The following is a 13,764-nucleotide window of genomic DNA, read 5'->3' as shown; positions in this document are numbered from 1 at the left end:
ATAATCAGCTGAAGCCCCGGGACTGGTGTGGGGCAGACTCAGAACCTGCAGCACTGACTAATGGTCAAAACACCTGGTCTGGCTTCCTACCTCTGTACTGACACACTGCAAAACCTTGGGGAAAAGTACCTCTCCTGTGTCTTCCTTGTGCCACTCACCTATGTACAGCTTCCCCTGGTGACATGTCCCCCAGCCACCATTGCAGTCACTCTGGTGCACAGTCGGATGTACCTTGATCCTCACATCAACAGCTCAGGTGGTGCCTAGGTAGGAGTGACTGAGCCATTGCCACCATCTCTGTTTTACAGCCACTTGGAGTCCCAGTAATTCCCCATCTTTTGGCCAGCTTGAGGGAGCAACCGAGTGCACCAAGGCTGCTTTGTGAACTGGGGACTGAGACACAGGAGAACACCATCAACACCATCCACTTCTTTTAGATTTGTGCTGTGGAAGCCAAGCCTGGCCCAACTGTTACCTCTCCTTCCTCTGCTTTTCCTTTTCTTTTCCCTTCTCTCTGCAAAATAAAAAAGAAGAGGTATTTCCCAGTGAAGCAGATACAGAAGTAGGGTCTGGCAGACCTGCAAGGTGTTTGCCTCAGGTGCTGAGGCAAGACAGACACACAGAGGGAAGGGGGAAGCTTTGAAATCCAGTTCTTCCGTGTCTGCCAGCACTGCAGAGGTGGGGTGTCCCATTCAGTCCTGGGAGGAGCAACCACCCCCTGCATTTGCAAACAGGTTCACAGAGGCCAATCAGCCAACTCTGCCCAGGGCACAAAGTGCTCTGGGGAGGACACAGCCATGGTAACACCTGCACCCTCCAGCAAAGAGGGCTGGTGGCTGGGAGACTGCATAAATGGGGATGTAGAGAAGAATGAAATAAGGTTTTGTAAACCAGAAACAACCCACGTCCCCAATCCAAAGAAGAGTGGGAGGAAGCAAACTCTAAACTTTTATAGGCAGCAAAATCAGCAGGAAAAAAAATTAATTTTCTGCTTTAAATAGTGGTGTTGTAAGAGTGCATGAATTAAACAGTGAAGTGCACAGAAACTTGGTGATGCCATCTTTGAAGAGGAAATCTGAAAGAATTAAATAAAGTGAGTCCACAGCTTGGACCCTGGTGGGAGGAGTAATCAAGTGAAGATGGACAAGTTTCGGATGATCTTCCAGTTCTTCCAGTCCAACCAGGAGTCCTTCATGAATGGCATCTGTGGGATCATGGCCCTTGCCAGCACCCAGATGTATTCAGCCTTTGATTTCAACTGCCCGTGCCTGCCACACTACAACCTGGCCTATGGGCTGGGCATCCTCCTGGTGCCCCCCTTCATCTTGTTCCTGCTGGGTTTTGTGCTGAACAACAACATCTCCATGCTGGCAGAGGAGTGGAGGCGGCCACAGGGCCAGCGGGGGAAGGACCCGGCTGTGCTGCGCTACATGTTCTGCTCCATGGCACAGCGGGCCATGATCGCCCCCGTGGTCTGGGTGTCGGTGACACTGCTGGATGGCAAGTGCATCACCTGTGCCTTCTGCACCTCGGTGCCCGTGGAGAGCCTGGGCAATGCCAGCCACCTCCGCCTCTCCCAGGGGGAGATACAGCGGGTCCTTGCCCGAATCCCCTGCAAGGAGATCTACAATGGGCAGCAGCTCATTGACAACGAAGTGGCCGTCAGGTACCTGCGCTGTATCTCACAGGTAAGAGGCATCATGGCTGTGCTCTCACTGGTGGCTTGGGGTTAGGCATTGCCAGCCTTAGCTCTTCCCTCGACAGAATCTCCTTGCTGAAATCAAGCTTCAGCAGGAGACACTGGTGGTTTTACAGAGGTATAAGGTGTCCAGACTCAGCTCTGTGGAGTTTTGCCTCCAGTGTGGTGTAGAGGCTATAGCTATAGATCATCCTGATAATTAGCCCCCTCTCCTGCCTGGGCAGTCTCGGGCTGCAGAGCAGTGACAGCCAAACCATCTGCATGTGTTTAGCCAGAGCAAGCTCAGAAGGGGCTGAGATGGATCAATAGCTGGTAGGTTGTCACCCTCTTCAATAACCCATCAGTTGCTCTTGCTTCGTATTACAACACGTGCAAGCAACGGGCCGATAACCATCTATGCCACTTGTTTCTGCCGCTGCATGGGAACAGCCAGTGTGTGTTTATTAACCATCTCAGGGAACCACAAATGAAGATGCCACTAACCACTTGTCCTGTGCTGAATTCCTCTCAAGCCCTCTGCTCCTGGCCATGCTGGAGACAGGATAGTCTGAAGCACCTGTCACTCATGCACTCCCATTTATAAGCAGCCCTTCTGCCTGACCTCCTTAGGGCACATAGGAATAATTATCCCTTTTAAGAGAAATGGAGCCACAGGGACTTCTCCAAAGCCTATTTTCCTGGGCCGACCCCAATTGGAAAGCACTAGGAGCTGAAAAACAAGAGGCCCCACATAGAATCTCCCCCCGGGTGATCTTTTAGGGGGCTGCATTTCCAGGAGGATTGAACCTCATGAGCTCTGTCAGTACAGCCTGGAGGCAGCTTGAGCTAAGGCTGATAGTAAACAAGACAGACTGGTCCTGGCTCTGCCCTCATCTCACCCTTCCTGTCAGACCCCATTAACAGGGGAGCTTTCACTGCTGCTCACTCACAGTAGATGTTACTAAGTTCAACAGCTCAGAAAAAGAATTAGACAGCTGCATAAACCAGGGAGTATCTGGGACAATACTACAAGTCAGAGGACACAGGCTATCCTAAACCTAGGTGACACACCGTCTTATCGGAGGCAAGACCAAGGGCTGGGCATAGAATTCAGCCCTGGTGTTATTTATGGTCAGTGGCTGCTGAAGCTCCACAAGTAAGAGGTGCTGCCTATGTGGCTGCACTGAACAAAATTTCAGTGCAAATGGTTTGTAGGGCCTCCTCTTCCAGTTTTGCAGTGTAAACACGGCCAAATGTCAAACAGCCCAAAGTGGAGTCAGGCATGTTTGCGAACCAGGGGGGTTCTGCTGGGCATATGCTCTGCCTGCCTGTGACAGCTCTGGTTCCCCTTCATCCCTGCAGGCTCTGGGCTGGTGCTTTGTGCTGCTGATGACCACTCTGGCTTTCTTGGTCAGATCGCTTCGGCCTTGCTTCAGCCAGGCTGCGTTCCTGAAGAGCAGATACTGGTCCCACTACATCGACATGGAGCGCAAGCTGTTCGATGAGACGTGTGCAGAGCATGCCAGGAGCTTTGCCAAGGTTTGCATCCAGCAGTTCTTTGAGGGCATGAGCACAGACCTGGTGGCTGCTCGCTGCCACCTGTCCAGGAAAGCTCCTGCCGATGCTGGGGAAGCTGCTGAGAAGCTCTTGGGCATCACTGACCAGGGCACCATGAACATGGCCCTGAAGAGCTGGCACAGATGCAAGCCCCCACTGGACCTCCACCCACCTGCCCTCCCCACGGGAAATGGCTGGGCAGGAGAAGGGCAGCCCCCCCCACACCCCTCTGCACCTCGAAGAGAGACAGCTGCCTACTACAGCTGGGTGTGAGGGCCCAGAGCTGTGCAGAGGCAGAATCACGTTTTTGTGAGATGCGCAGCAGAGAGGGCAGAAGAAGCCAGGGCACAGGCAAGGGCCAGTGTCACAGCAGCTGCAGGGGAACAGGCACCCAACAAGCTCAGTGGTGCCAGTGTGATCCCATCTGCTCTCACCTGCTCTCACATCCAGTCCTACAGCATCAGTAATTCAGGTAATGAGTTTTATGCCAGGAGGGACAATTTTTCAAGGCCATGATGGACAAGCCCCAGGGATGCTGAAGGGTGCAATGTGGCAGCCAGAAGTGCCATGTGTCCCACACCACTGAGCAGCAGGTTGGCGTTGTGGCAGTTGCCAAGACAGACATTACCAGATGTGCAAAACTTTCTCTCTTTCATGACATGCTCAGCACTGAGTAGTGCATGTAATTTTAGGCAGTATTAAAAATCTCCTGGTGGGGAAACAAGCTCGGAGTGCCCCTTTCTCCTGTCAAGCTGTGAAACCCTAAAAGATCCCCTTACATTACCCTTCCACACACTACATCCCCACAGACACACAGCTCCAAGCCAAGACAAGCTTTAAAATAAATTTGACCAAAGCAATGAGCTAGTGAAGTGACATCCCATATCCACTACATGTGACAGAAACAGTTTGGTTGGTGTTACAGGTACCATTAAATGAAGATTCCATAGAGATGCTCCTTGAGGAAAGTGTCCAGACAAGGAGAGCAGCTAGAATTCAGCAGCAGGGAGTGGAAAGGGGGCCAGGCCAACACCCTGCCACAAATCTGCCTCAGGATGATTTGTTCTTACAATTTTTCCTGTATCTCTCCCTGACACAAAGATTGTTGCTAAAAAGCCACCTGGGTGTTTGTTTAAGGAGCCAAATAAATAATTCAGGCATACCATTCAAGCTCTGTGCTCAGACACCAGGATTTATAAAAGCTATTTACAAAAGCTGTTGGTGTTTCTTTACTTGGATGCAATGTAAAGGACTGGAAGAACCCCCAGATAAAGCCTGAGGTGCTGAGGCTGTGTGAGTTGAAGTGTTTTGCCAGTGCATGGCCACCAGCCCTGGGCCTCAGAGGAGAAGCTGGGAAGTCACTGCCAACATTACACAAGGTGGCTGCCCACTTCCATAGAAACAGAAGATGACAGAATGCAGGCCCTTGAGGTGACCATGGAAATCACAGCCTGGAAGAGTGTTTCCCAGTGGCCATGATTCTATTGCAAATATGCAGAAGGCAAACACCTTTTGAGGGATGAGTTTTAGCCATGCCATGTCCCTTCCGAGATGTTTATCCACTTAAAATTTCTGCTGCGGTGTTCTTGTTCAAACAACTTATTATGGCTGGACAGTAGCTTAGGTGACTGTCATTTGGATAAACCTTTAATTATCAGTGTGTAACTCCACAGAGGCTTTGGGGAGAAGAGAACAAAGGACCAAAATGATGAGGAAATTCTCTTGGCTGCTGGGAGAGCATCTTAGCAAGCCCATAGTCACAGGCAGGCCGAATCTGGCCAACTCCCAGGAGAAAGGAGTGTGACATTGCTTTGTCATTAATCTTCACACCCAAACTTTAATTATCACACCTGCCCAGAAATTAATAGGCACAAAACATGATTTACAAAGCAAAGGAGATTAAAAGATAAAGGTGGTTTCTACTCCTATTATTTGCAGTTCGTGGCTCGCTGAGAAAGGCATGCTCAGAGTCCCCACAACGGCGAGCAGCACAGAGGGATGGCAGGCTCCATGGCATAGCCATTAAGGTACCAAAACAACTAGATACATTTGCAATGAGAAGCTTTTGGGCTTTTAACTAAGATTTTTAGGATTAGAGCTTTACCCTCATGCAGCAATCCAGCAGTTGCAGAGTCTTCATAGATCAGGCAGGTTCTCCTCTCCCTGCTGGAATCTGGGGACGTTGCTCATTGCCTTTGGGAGGAGAAGAGCTTTCCCAAGGGAACCCGATACAGCCCCTGGGATGTCAGCCGGGCTGTGGTCCCGGTGCTGATCCCGGTTTGTCGCAGTGCCCTGAGTGTGGAGCGAGCCCCACAGCCCCCACCAAGCCCCAGGCAAGCACTGAGGGTGTGGGAGAGCCGAGGGATGCACCGCACCCAAACAACTGGGAGCTGCAGAAACCCGCCCGGGGACCCCGGATCTGCGGGTAAGAAGGAAGAAGATCCAAAAATCCCATGGGCTGAGCTGCCAGCGCTGGGCTGAGCCAAGGTTTGCTCGGGGCAGAGGGGAACGTGGGTGTTGCTGAAGATTTGCCTGTGCTGAAGACATTTTCTGGGGAGGGCTGAGTTTAACCCCGGAGACAAGACGGCAAGGGGGGTGGGGAGGGAGGAAGGGGGCCTCAGGCCTATGCAACAGGCTGGGCAGGGACAGATGGCAGAGAGGAGGGAGCAAAGAGAAAGTGAGGCCGCCTCGCAGGCATTGCTCAAGCAGAGGAAGCGGCGAGCGGAAAAGTGAGCCAGGCAGGAATGCACCGCAGTCGCCAAAAATCAGGCTGTGCCCAGGCCGGCACACACGGCCCCCAGCCCTGCTCAGCCCCCAGCCTGCTCGGTCCCGGGTGGGGGAAGAGGAACTGGGCATCCCACAGAGTTTGCGATGCCCCGAACACGCACCCAGGCGGGCGCCGTCCCGCAGGCTCAGCCGGCTCCCGTGTGCTAAAGAAGTTTCTGCCCCTTCTCGTGGGACCATGGGCTTCTCCCACACTGTCCCCGCCTGCTTGATGTGGCTCCCACCGACATGACTGTGTCACCTGGGGATTATAGGGGCAGCACCCAAGCCCCAGGCTGGGGGGACCCACCCTTTCCTCTCTGCACCCCTGGCAAGGTGCCTCATCGCTGCCGTTCTCCACGCAAACTCCCAGCCATCCCGGCCAGCCATTGCACATCTGCATCATGAGTCTGAGAAGCACGATGTACTTCTTTTTCCAGTGACTCAGCCGGGCACAGAGCCAAGCCCTCTCTTTGCCCCACCCAAGAGCTCAGGGCTGAGAACCTCCTCCTGCTTCCCAAAAGCCGTCAGAAAAGGGCACGTTTCAAACTGAAGCCTTTGCAAAGTATTAAGGCTGTTTTCAAAAGATTTTGTTTCGCCCATCAGACCAGCCTTGGCTGCATCCCAACTCCTGCACAGCCCTGTGTGCTGATGGAAACCCCTCATGACCAGAGCCTGAGCAAAAAAAATACAGGAAGTGCTGAGAAGGCTCCAGAACTGGTTTCAACCACTTTTTCAAGTAAGTAACTTAATTTTTTCTTGCTTTCATATATATTTTAGGGAAAGAAATAGGGGCTCTTAGAAACTTACCTACTGCAAACAACTCTCCTTGCCTTCTACCCAACCCTCTCTCCCAGACCAAAACTACCAAGCAGAGGAAGGGAAACCTCTAAATGGCTAATACTTCTCTTTGCCAGCTCCTCAGATTTTTGCTTTGCCATTTGCCAGGCTCGGTCAGGAAGATTACAGGACCATGTTTATCAGGGCTGTTTGTGGGTAACTAACAACAGATGCTTGAACTAGAGCAAGTTTGTGGATTTAGCATCTGGCTGCAAACGTGGAGTTCTACCAAGAATGGAGATGGAGGCCTGGCTCCTGATCACGTGGTGGCAGTTTTCAGCTGGTCTGTCTCCTTTGCAAAGGGAGTTTTGCATATGGAAAACTGGGAAGCTGCAGGAATACATTAAGGGCTGTTTACATTTGAATCATCAATATCACAATGTGATTTTAAAGGGACTGCCATGGGTTAGACACAGCAAAGAACAGAGACCAAATTTCTGCCTCCGTTCCCCACCCCTGCCCCATTGAGAAAGGGAGTAAACCAGGATTTGTTGGGGAAGCGATGTACCGAGGCAGAGTAGTGGTTTAAAGCACAGTGTAAGAGCAAGACTTGTGCAAAAGACGATAAAGATTAAAGTATCTTTGTCTCTTCTGCCTGAATGTCTCAGCAGTTGGGGTGGCCCAGGGAAGATTTTGGGACAGCCCTGTGGGCCATGGCTTCCAGGTAGCCCCATGTGTGATGATGTGTGCCAGTACTTCCAGCACCGTGCAAGCTGCCAGAGATGGTTACTTGGGTGCCCAGGTCCTTCCTGTCTCCAGCAAACCCTGGTAACAGCAGTTCCTCTGAGGTCAGTGAGTTTTGTCACGGGGGTGAGGGTTCCCAAAGCTTGCAAGATGCTTAAGACTTCCTGAGGAGAAACCCTGTGGGGATGTAGCACTGATGGAAAATCAGCTAAGAAATTAGTTGAATCCAGCTTGCAAATGGGATGGAGGAATGGGAATCACTACAGAGAGTGTGGATCCATTCCCCAGTTATTTCCCTGCCCTTAAAAAAAATCAGTGCCTGCAGCCCTGTCGGTGGGTCAAGCACAGGCAAAGGGCACCAAAGAGCATCTCTGGCACTGAGGCTGCAAGTTGAGTGAGGGGCTCAGTCTCAGGGCAGCAATTAAGAGGCTGAGCTGGGACTCCTGAGCAGACCAGGACAGGGAGTGCGATTATGTCCATCAGCTGCTGGATGGGAGATCAACCTGCCACACCTAATCCTAGCAAAAGCTCACACATAATTGCTATCCCAGCTCTATGAGCATTTGGTGTTTGTATCCTGGGACATCAGGATAGGCTTTCCTATCCTGAAAAGTAACTTCTCTTGCTGGTAGCAACAGCCCCGAAGCATCCCTTCACCCTTCTCAGCAAAGGCTGCTCCTGCCTGGGCCTCCTATGTCACATTTCTGCACTCCCAAATCTGCTGGGATGTCTCACACTACCCGTTGCTGCCTTCCTCATATACCTGTGTCTATTAATAAATATTAAGTCATCAGCTCTAAAGAGGGAAACAAAAGTTCACAGAGCACCTTCAAAGCAGCACAACCCCAGCACCCGTGTGCCACATGTGGCTGACTAGGGTGAGTCAGTGGCAGGCCTGGGACACATCCTAGTGCTAGTGCTCTGGTCCAGTTTTCCCAGTAACATCGAGTCCTCCTTCATTGCAGGTTTGGGAGATCATCAAGACTTTGCCAGTGATGCTGACAATAATTGCCTCCATGGGAGGTGACTAAAACCAAACAGAAGGAAAGACAACAAACATGCAATTGAGAGGGACAGAAAGAGATGTCTCACCTGTCATCTTTGCTGTAGTGAAGCTTTTGGAAGGCTTTTTAGTGGGAAACTAAAATGGCTGAGGTTTCACACATTGCTTAGGTGAAGTATCTTTTTTTGAAGTATCCCTGGTATCACCAACCAGCTCCAGAGGCTGGGACAGTTGGTGGGAGGAAGGGACATCAGCGAAGGTGTCTTGCTCCTGGAACAGCTCCTTGCACATCAGCTAGCACCAGGCCATTTCATCCCCCTCTGGAGTGTCCCTCGGTGCAGTTCCCCACTGCACACACCTCTCAGCCCCCGGACGAGATGGCTGCCCTCATCGCTGAGAACTTCCGCTTCCTCTCCTTATTCTTCAAGAGCAAAGATGTGATGATTTTCAATGGTTTGGTGGCCCTGGGCACAGTGGGGAGCGAGGAGCTCTTCTCAGTTGTTGCCTTCAACTGCCCCTGCTCCCCTGCCCGCAACTACATCTATGGGCTGGCTGCCATCGGTGTCCCGGCCCTGGCCCTCTTCCTCATTGGTGTCATGTGGAATAACCACACCTGGAACCTGGTGGCCGAGTGCCACAAGCGCGGCGTCAAGAACTTCTCTGCTGCTGCCACCTTCCTCCTCTTCGGCTCCATCCTGGGCCGAGCATCCGTGGCACCCATCACTTGGTCGGTCATCTCGCTGCTGCGTGGGGAAGCTTACATCTGTGCCCTCAGCGAGTTTGTCAAGCCATCCTCCCTGGACAAGTTTCCAGCTGAGTACGGGGCCGAGGTGCTGGCCAAGTTCCCCTGTAGAGATGTCCCTGCAAACCTCACCAAGTTCAGGGACGAGGTGACACGGAGGCTGAGATACGAGTCCCAGGTAGGCACTCCAGGGAGAAAGCCACAGGGAGTGGGTAAGACCACCTTGCCATGTCCTAACACAGCCTCTCTCTTCTCTCCCAGCTCTTTGGCTGGCTGCTCCTCGGCATCGTTGCCGTCCTGGTTTTCCTCACCAAGTGCCTGAAGCACTGCTGCTCGCCACTGAGCTACCGGCAGGAGGCCTACTGGGCCCAGTACCGCTCCAACGAGGACAAGCTCTTCCGACGCACGGCCGAGGTCCACTCCAGGATCCTGGCAGCCAAGAATGTGAAACAATTCTTTGGCTTTGTGGCACTGGACAAGGAGGAGAAGGAGCTGGTGCAGGAGTTCCCGGTGGAGGGCGTCCAGCCGAGCCCCCAGTGGAATGCCATCACAGGTGTCTACATCTACCGAGAGAACAAGGGCTTTCCCCTCTACAGCCGCCTCCACAAATGGGCCAAAGGGGTGGAAGGGAATGGGCCAACCCCAGAAGGCCACGAACTGCTGTTTTTAGCTTCCTAAGACACATGTGCACCCCACTTCCCCACACTGCCTGCATCAGTGCTCAGCTGAGGGATGCACTGGGAACATTCCTCCTGGCGGGATTATCACTTCTCTCAGCAGGTAAACAGGAATCAACAGCCTCAAGGCAGAGACTGATAAGCAATACCCTGAGCTGGGGAACCCCTCCCTTGGAAACAGCAATCTCACTGCTGTTCCTAGAGACACAGGGGAGCAAAGAGCAGATGCTGGGCAGGTCCCAGAGCACTTTACAGACTTTACAGGCTTCTTTTGCAGGCAAAAGGAAGCAGTGGGTAAATTTCTGTCTTGGTTTGAAAGACAGGTGTCTGCTAAGGAAAGCACAAGCCTCTTTTGATATAGAAAATGTACCCCCCCCCCTCCAAATTATTATAATTTTGAAATTAAGGAGCTCTCAGGCAAAGATATGGGAATAGGAATAACAGTTCTTTACTAGGAAAATTAAAATAAAAATACAGTAATGCAAAAAACCCCAAAACACTGACAGAGTCAGAATACAACCTGACACCCCGTCAGTCAGGGTGTTGGTAGCAGTCCCATTAAATGGTGGCTGCCGTCCTCCTGCAGTGACAGATGTGGTTCAGTTGAAGCAGTGGTCCCGTAGAAGGGTGCAGTTTTCCTCCAAAGGTCCAGTGATGATGTGGAAAGGCCTGGTTTTCCTCTGGAATTCAGTGGAAAAAGGGTGCTCTGATGTTCCAAATCTCAGATTTTATCTAGGTAGAAAATGCTTGGCTCCTCCCCCAGGTGAAGCATCTCCCAGTGGGATGATGTAATTTTATCAGTCATGCAGTGGGACTCAGTGGCCCATTAACAGAATATACCTCCCTGGAGGAAGGATGGGCTGTGGAAGAGCTAAAGAACGCTACTCTACCTGGTTTTAACAGATGGTCCATTAACAGAAGATATCTCCCCTGGAGATAAAGATCACTGCCCCACCTAGCTTCAACAGATGGTGATAGAATACATACTTTTGGTTACATTCTGCTTTGCAAGCAAAGACAATTCCTGAGGCAAGGAGGATGCAATAGCATCTGGGAAGGAATGGGTCAGTGACATAGCCACACACCAAATAACAGAGACCAAAGAAGGAGGAATCACCAATATGCCTGGTATTCAGAAAGGCACTCTGTAATTACCAAGTTGAAATTTGGGTAAGAGACCAAACTCCTTGTGTTCTTATTAAAGTGCCTGGAAATTTCTAATGAACCCAAATGGTCGCCACCATGAGTCTACACACCCAAAGGAGGCACCATCAGCAGAACAGCTTTGGGGCAAGGTAGCAGGGTGGAGATTGAGAGGAATCAGTACCCACAGCACTGTCTGCATCTCATTGTATTTCTCATCCAACCATCAGATGAGAGTCTTTTGTTTAGGTTACAAGCTGCAGGAAGACCTCAACCAGAATTAGCTTTACATATATGTATATATAAACATACATACAGTGTATATACTGTGTAACTGTAGTTAGTTGTATTAATGGAGCATCTTTCTCAGAGGGGAAGGGGATGAGAAAGCTGCCAGCCCAAAGAGCACATTACATTCACCCATCTGCTGCACTGGGACTGCAGCCTTGGAGCAACAAGGGGACAGCAGGAACAGGTTGGGGGAGCAGCCCTCTCCCTACCCATCTACCACTGAATTTTCTAAAACCTTCCATTGCCTTAATTGGCCCCTGGAGCAGAAGGTCTCTTTTATGGACTTGGCCATACTCTGGGAAAGCAAAACCAGAAAGGTGTAAAATTACTACCCTCATCATGACACTGTGTGACTATGGCTTCAAGGCTGCTCCTCTGGCATTGCACAGTCCCTTTTCTCCCAGGGGTCAATCCTGTGTACACAACACTGTATAAAGAGCTGGCACGACAGAGAAGTTTGTTCTTCCTACTTGAACTGTTTTGGATATAGATACAACTTTCTCTTACACTGTGTCATTTACCAAAAAGCCTTAAATTGTTCAAAAAACAGCTCAAACCCACAGAACTCAGAGGGGCTTACACACAAGATTTGAAATACATTATTAAATGAGAGTTATTTTTCATTGCCTTCTGAGTTTTTTTCAGGGGGGCATAAAAGGCATAATTTAAATTCCCTTTGAAGTCAAGGACTGGAAACTTATTTTTTCTATTAAAGATTCAGATCCTCCCCTATCCAAATGATCCTAGAATGTTTTAAAGCATTACCCCATATTACAAGTTACTAACATGGCTTTTTAGTTATTTTTGCAGTGAGTAGCACAAATCTTGTAAATCAGAATACACAATTGCAGCAAAGGAGAGAAAATTATTTTAAAATCTTTTGACAAGCATGGTGTCTTGCAAGAAAGAGCTGCAGGCTATTCCCTCACACAGAGGCTGGAACACTGCTGAATGGGCGAGGCATCCCAGGATCCCTGTTCAGCCTCTCTACAGATTTGCTTTGCATTTGTGGGAAGGCTTGGCTCTCAGCCTCACCATCAACTAATCCACAGAAATAATCAGATGGAAGTTAAATGAAATTGCATTAACTTGAGATGAAAGGGAGTTCATTTGCATTTCTCACTGGCCCTCGAGTGCAAACATGCAGATGTGCACGCCTCCCCCACACAGCCAGCAGACACAAGGTACCTTGCTGAAACAAAACAGAGTTCCTCTTACTTCCTTTATTTCCCTGGACTTCGTCCTTGATAGTCCTAATTATTCGTTTGAACCACCTCCACTCTGGTTCCTTCTCTTCCCCTTCCCTCCTTTGAAGGAAAGGGGCAAGACACATAATGATGAGAATGGATTTTTATCCTAAGAATAAACCATGAGCACAAATCATCTTTTGTTCTGTTTACCTACCTTCTCTCCTGCCTTAAATCCACTCTCTTTCCATGTGCTGGGATGGGCTAGGGGCTTGTCCAGCTTGTCTGTTTTCCCTCCCTCTTGTTGGAGAGGCATGTTTGAGTGGACAGCTGTCAGTGAGGAGTGGAGAAGACACTACACTCCAAAATTTGTTTGCAATTGCAGAGATTTGGTTTTTCTCCTCTCCTCTGTCACCCTAAGCGTGGTCCCCACTGAGACAGCCTCGGGAATATCCCTGCTGTCACCCAGTGTCCCCCAGTGACAATGCTGAGGTGAGGAACACTAACCCACATGGTTTTACATACAAGTACAAGCAACCAGGTTAGATTTCTCACTGAAATGCCAAGAGCTAAATTGAGCCGCCTATCTTCCCGGCATGCTGGATCACACAAGCTGCAAGCCCACACCCCCTGCTCTTCCTCCAAAGACCAACAACAATCCCATCACAGAGCAACCCACAGGTCACAGCTCCCAGCAGCAAGATGGGCTCAAACCAGGCTCCTCCAGTACAGAGAATTACACACAGGTCTTTCACTTTTCCTACCTACTACAGAGACTATAATAGCCCCAGTAGAGAAGAAGAAACAATATCTCTGATGGATCTTGGTTTCTATTGCAACGCTTATTTACGTGTTCTATTATGCAACTAATTAAACTAAGAGAAAGAGCCACCATCATCGAAGCTGTGTTCTTTAAAAAAAGCAGCAGTTTTTACTGGATGTTGCAATCAGCTTCCTCCACTACAAGACCATTAAGCAAAATCTGAGTACAGCACCCTGATCTCCCTGGGGGCAAGAAGTGAAATGACTTGTTTCTGGATCCCAAAGGACTTGGGAATGAAAAAATGCTGAATCATCCAGCCTTGCCAACACTGGGCATTCACAAAGGCAGAAGAACTGGTTCCTGCAGAGCTCTGATTTTGAGCTTACAGTACCTATATTGAGTAAGACTCTTCAAGTTTGGTATTTCAAAGCTGGGC

The 13,764-nt window shown here is 50.1% G+C and overlaps 2 protein-coding genes across 2 annotated transcripts; both read left to right on the top strand.

Moving 5' to 3' along the window:
* The first annotated feature begins 1,139 nt into the window (after nucleotides 1-1,139).
* CALHM1 (calcium homeostasis modulator 1) lies at nucleotides 1,140-3,508 on the top strand. Its single transcript, XM_014883752.2, has 2 exons — nucleotides 1,140-1,688; nucleotides 3,041-3,508. The coding sequence occupies exons 1-2, from the start codon at nucleotides 1,140-1,142 to the stop codon at nucleotides 3,506-3,508; spliced, it is 1,017 nt and encodes a 338-aa protein (XP_014739238.2).
* A 5,199-nt stretch (nucleotides 3,509-8,707) lies between these two features.
* On the top strand, nucleotides 8,708-10,071 carry CALHM2 (calcium homeostasis modulator family member 2). Its single transcript, XM_014883810.2, has 2 exons — nucleotides 8,708-9,445; nucleotides 9,529-10,071. The coding sequence occupies exons 1-2, from the start codon at nucleotides 8,903-8,905 to the stop codon at nucleotides 9,943-9,945; spliced, it is 960 nt and encodes a 319-aa protein (XP_014739296.1). The 5' UTR covers nucleotides 8,708-8,902; the 3' UTR covers nucleotides 9,946-10,071.
* Nucleotides 10,072-13,764: the final 3,693 nt, after the last annotated feature.

The sequence above is a fragment of the Sturnus vulgaris genome, chromosome 8 (genome assembly GCF_052056855.1).
Source record: "Sturnus vulgaris isolate bStuVul1 chromosome 8, bStuVul1.hap1, whole genome shotgun sequence".
In the NCBI taxonomy this organism is placed as follows: Eukaryota; Metazoa; Chordata; class Aves; order Passeriformes; family Sturnidae; genus Sturnus; species Sturnus vulgaris.
The sequence above is the reverse complement of the archived record's forward strand: the minus strand, read 5'-3'. Positions and strand labels throughout refer to the sequence as shown.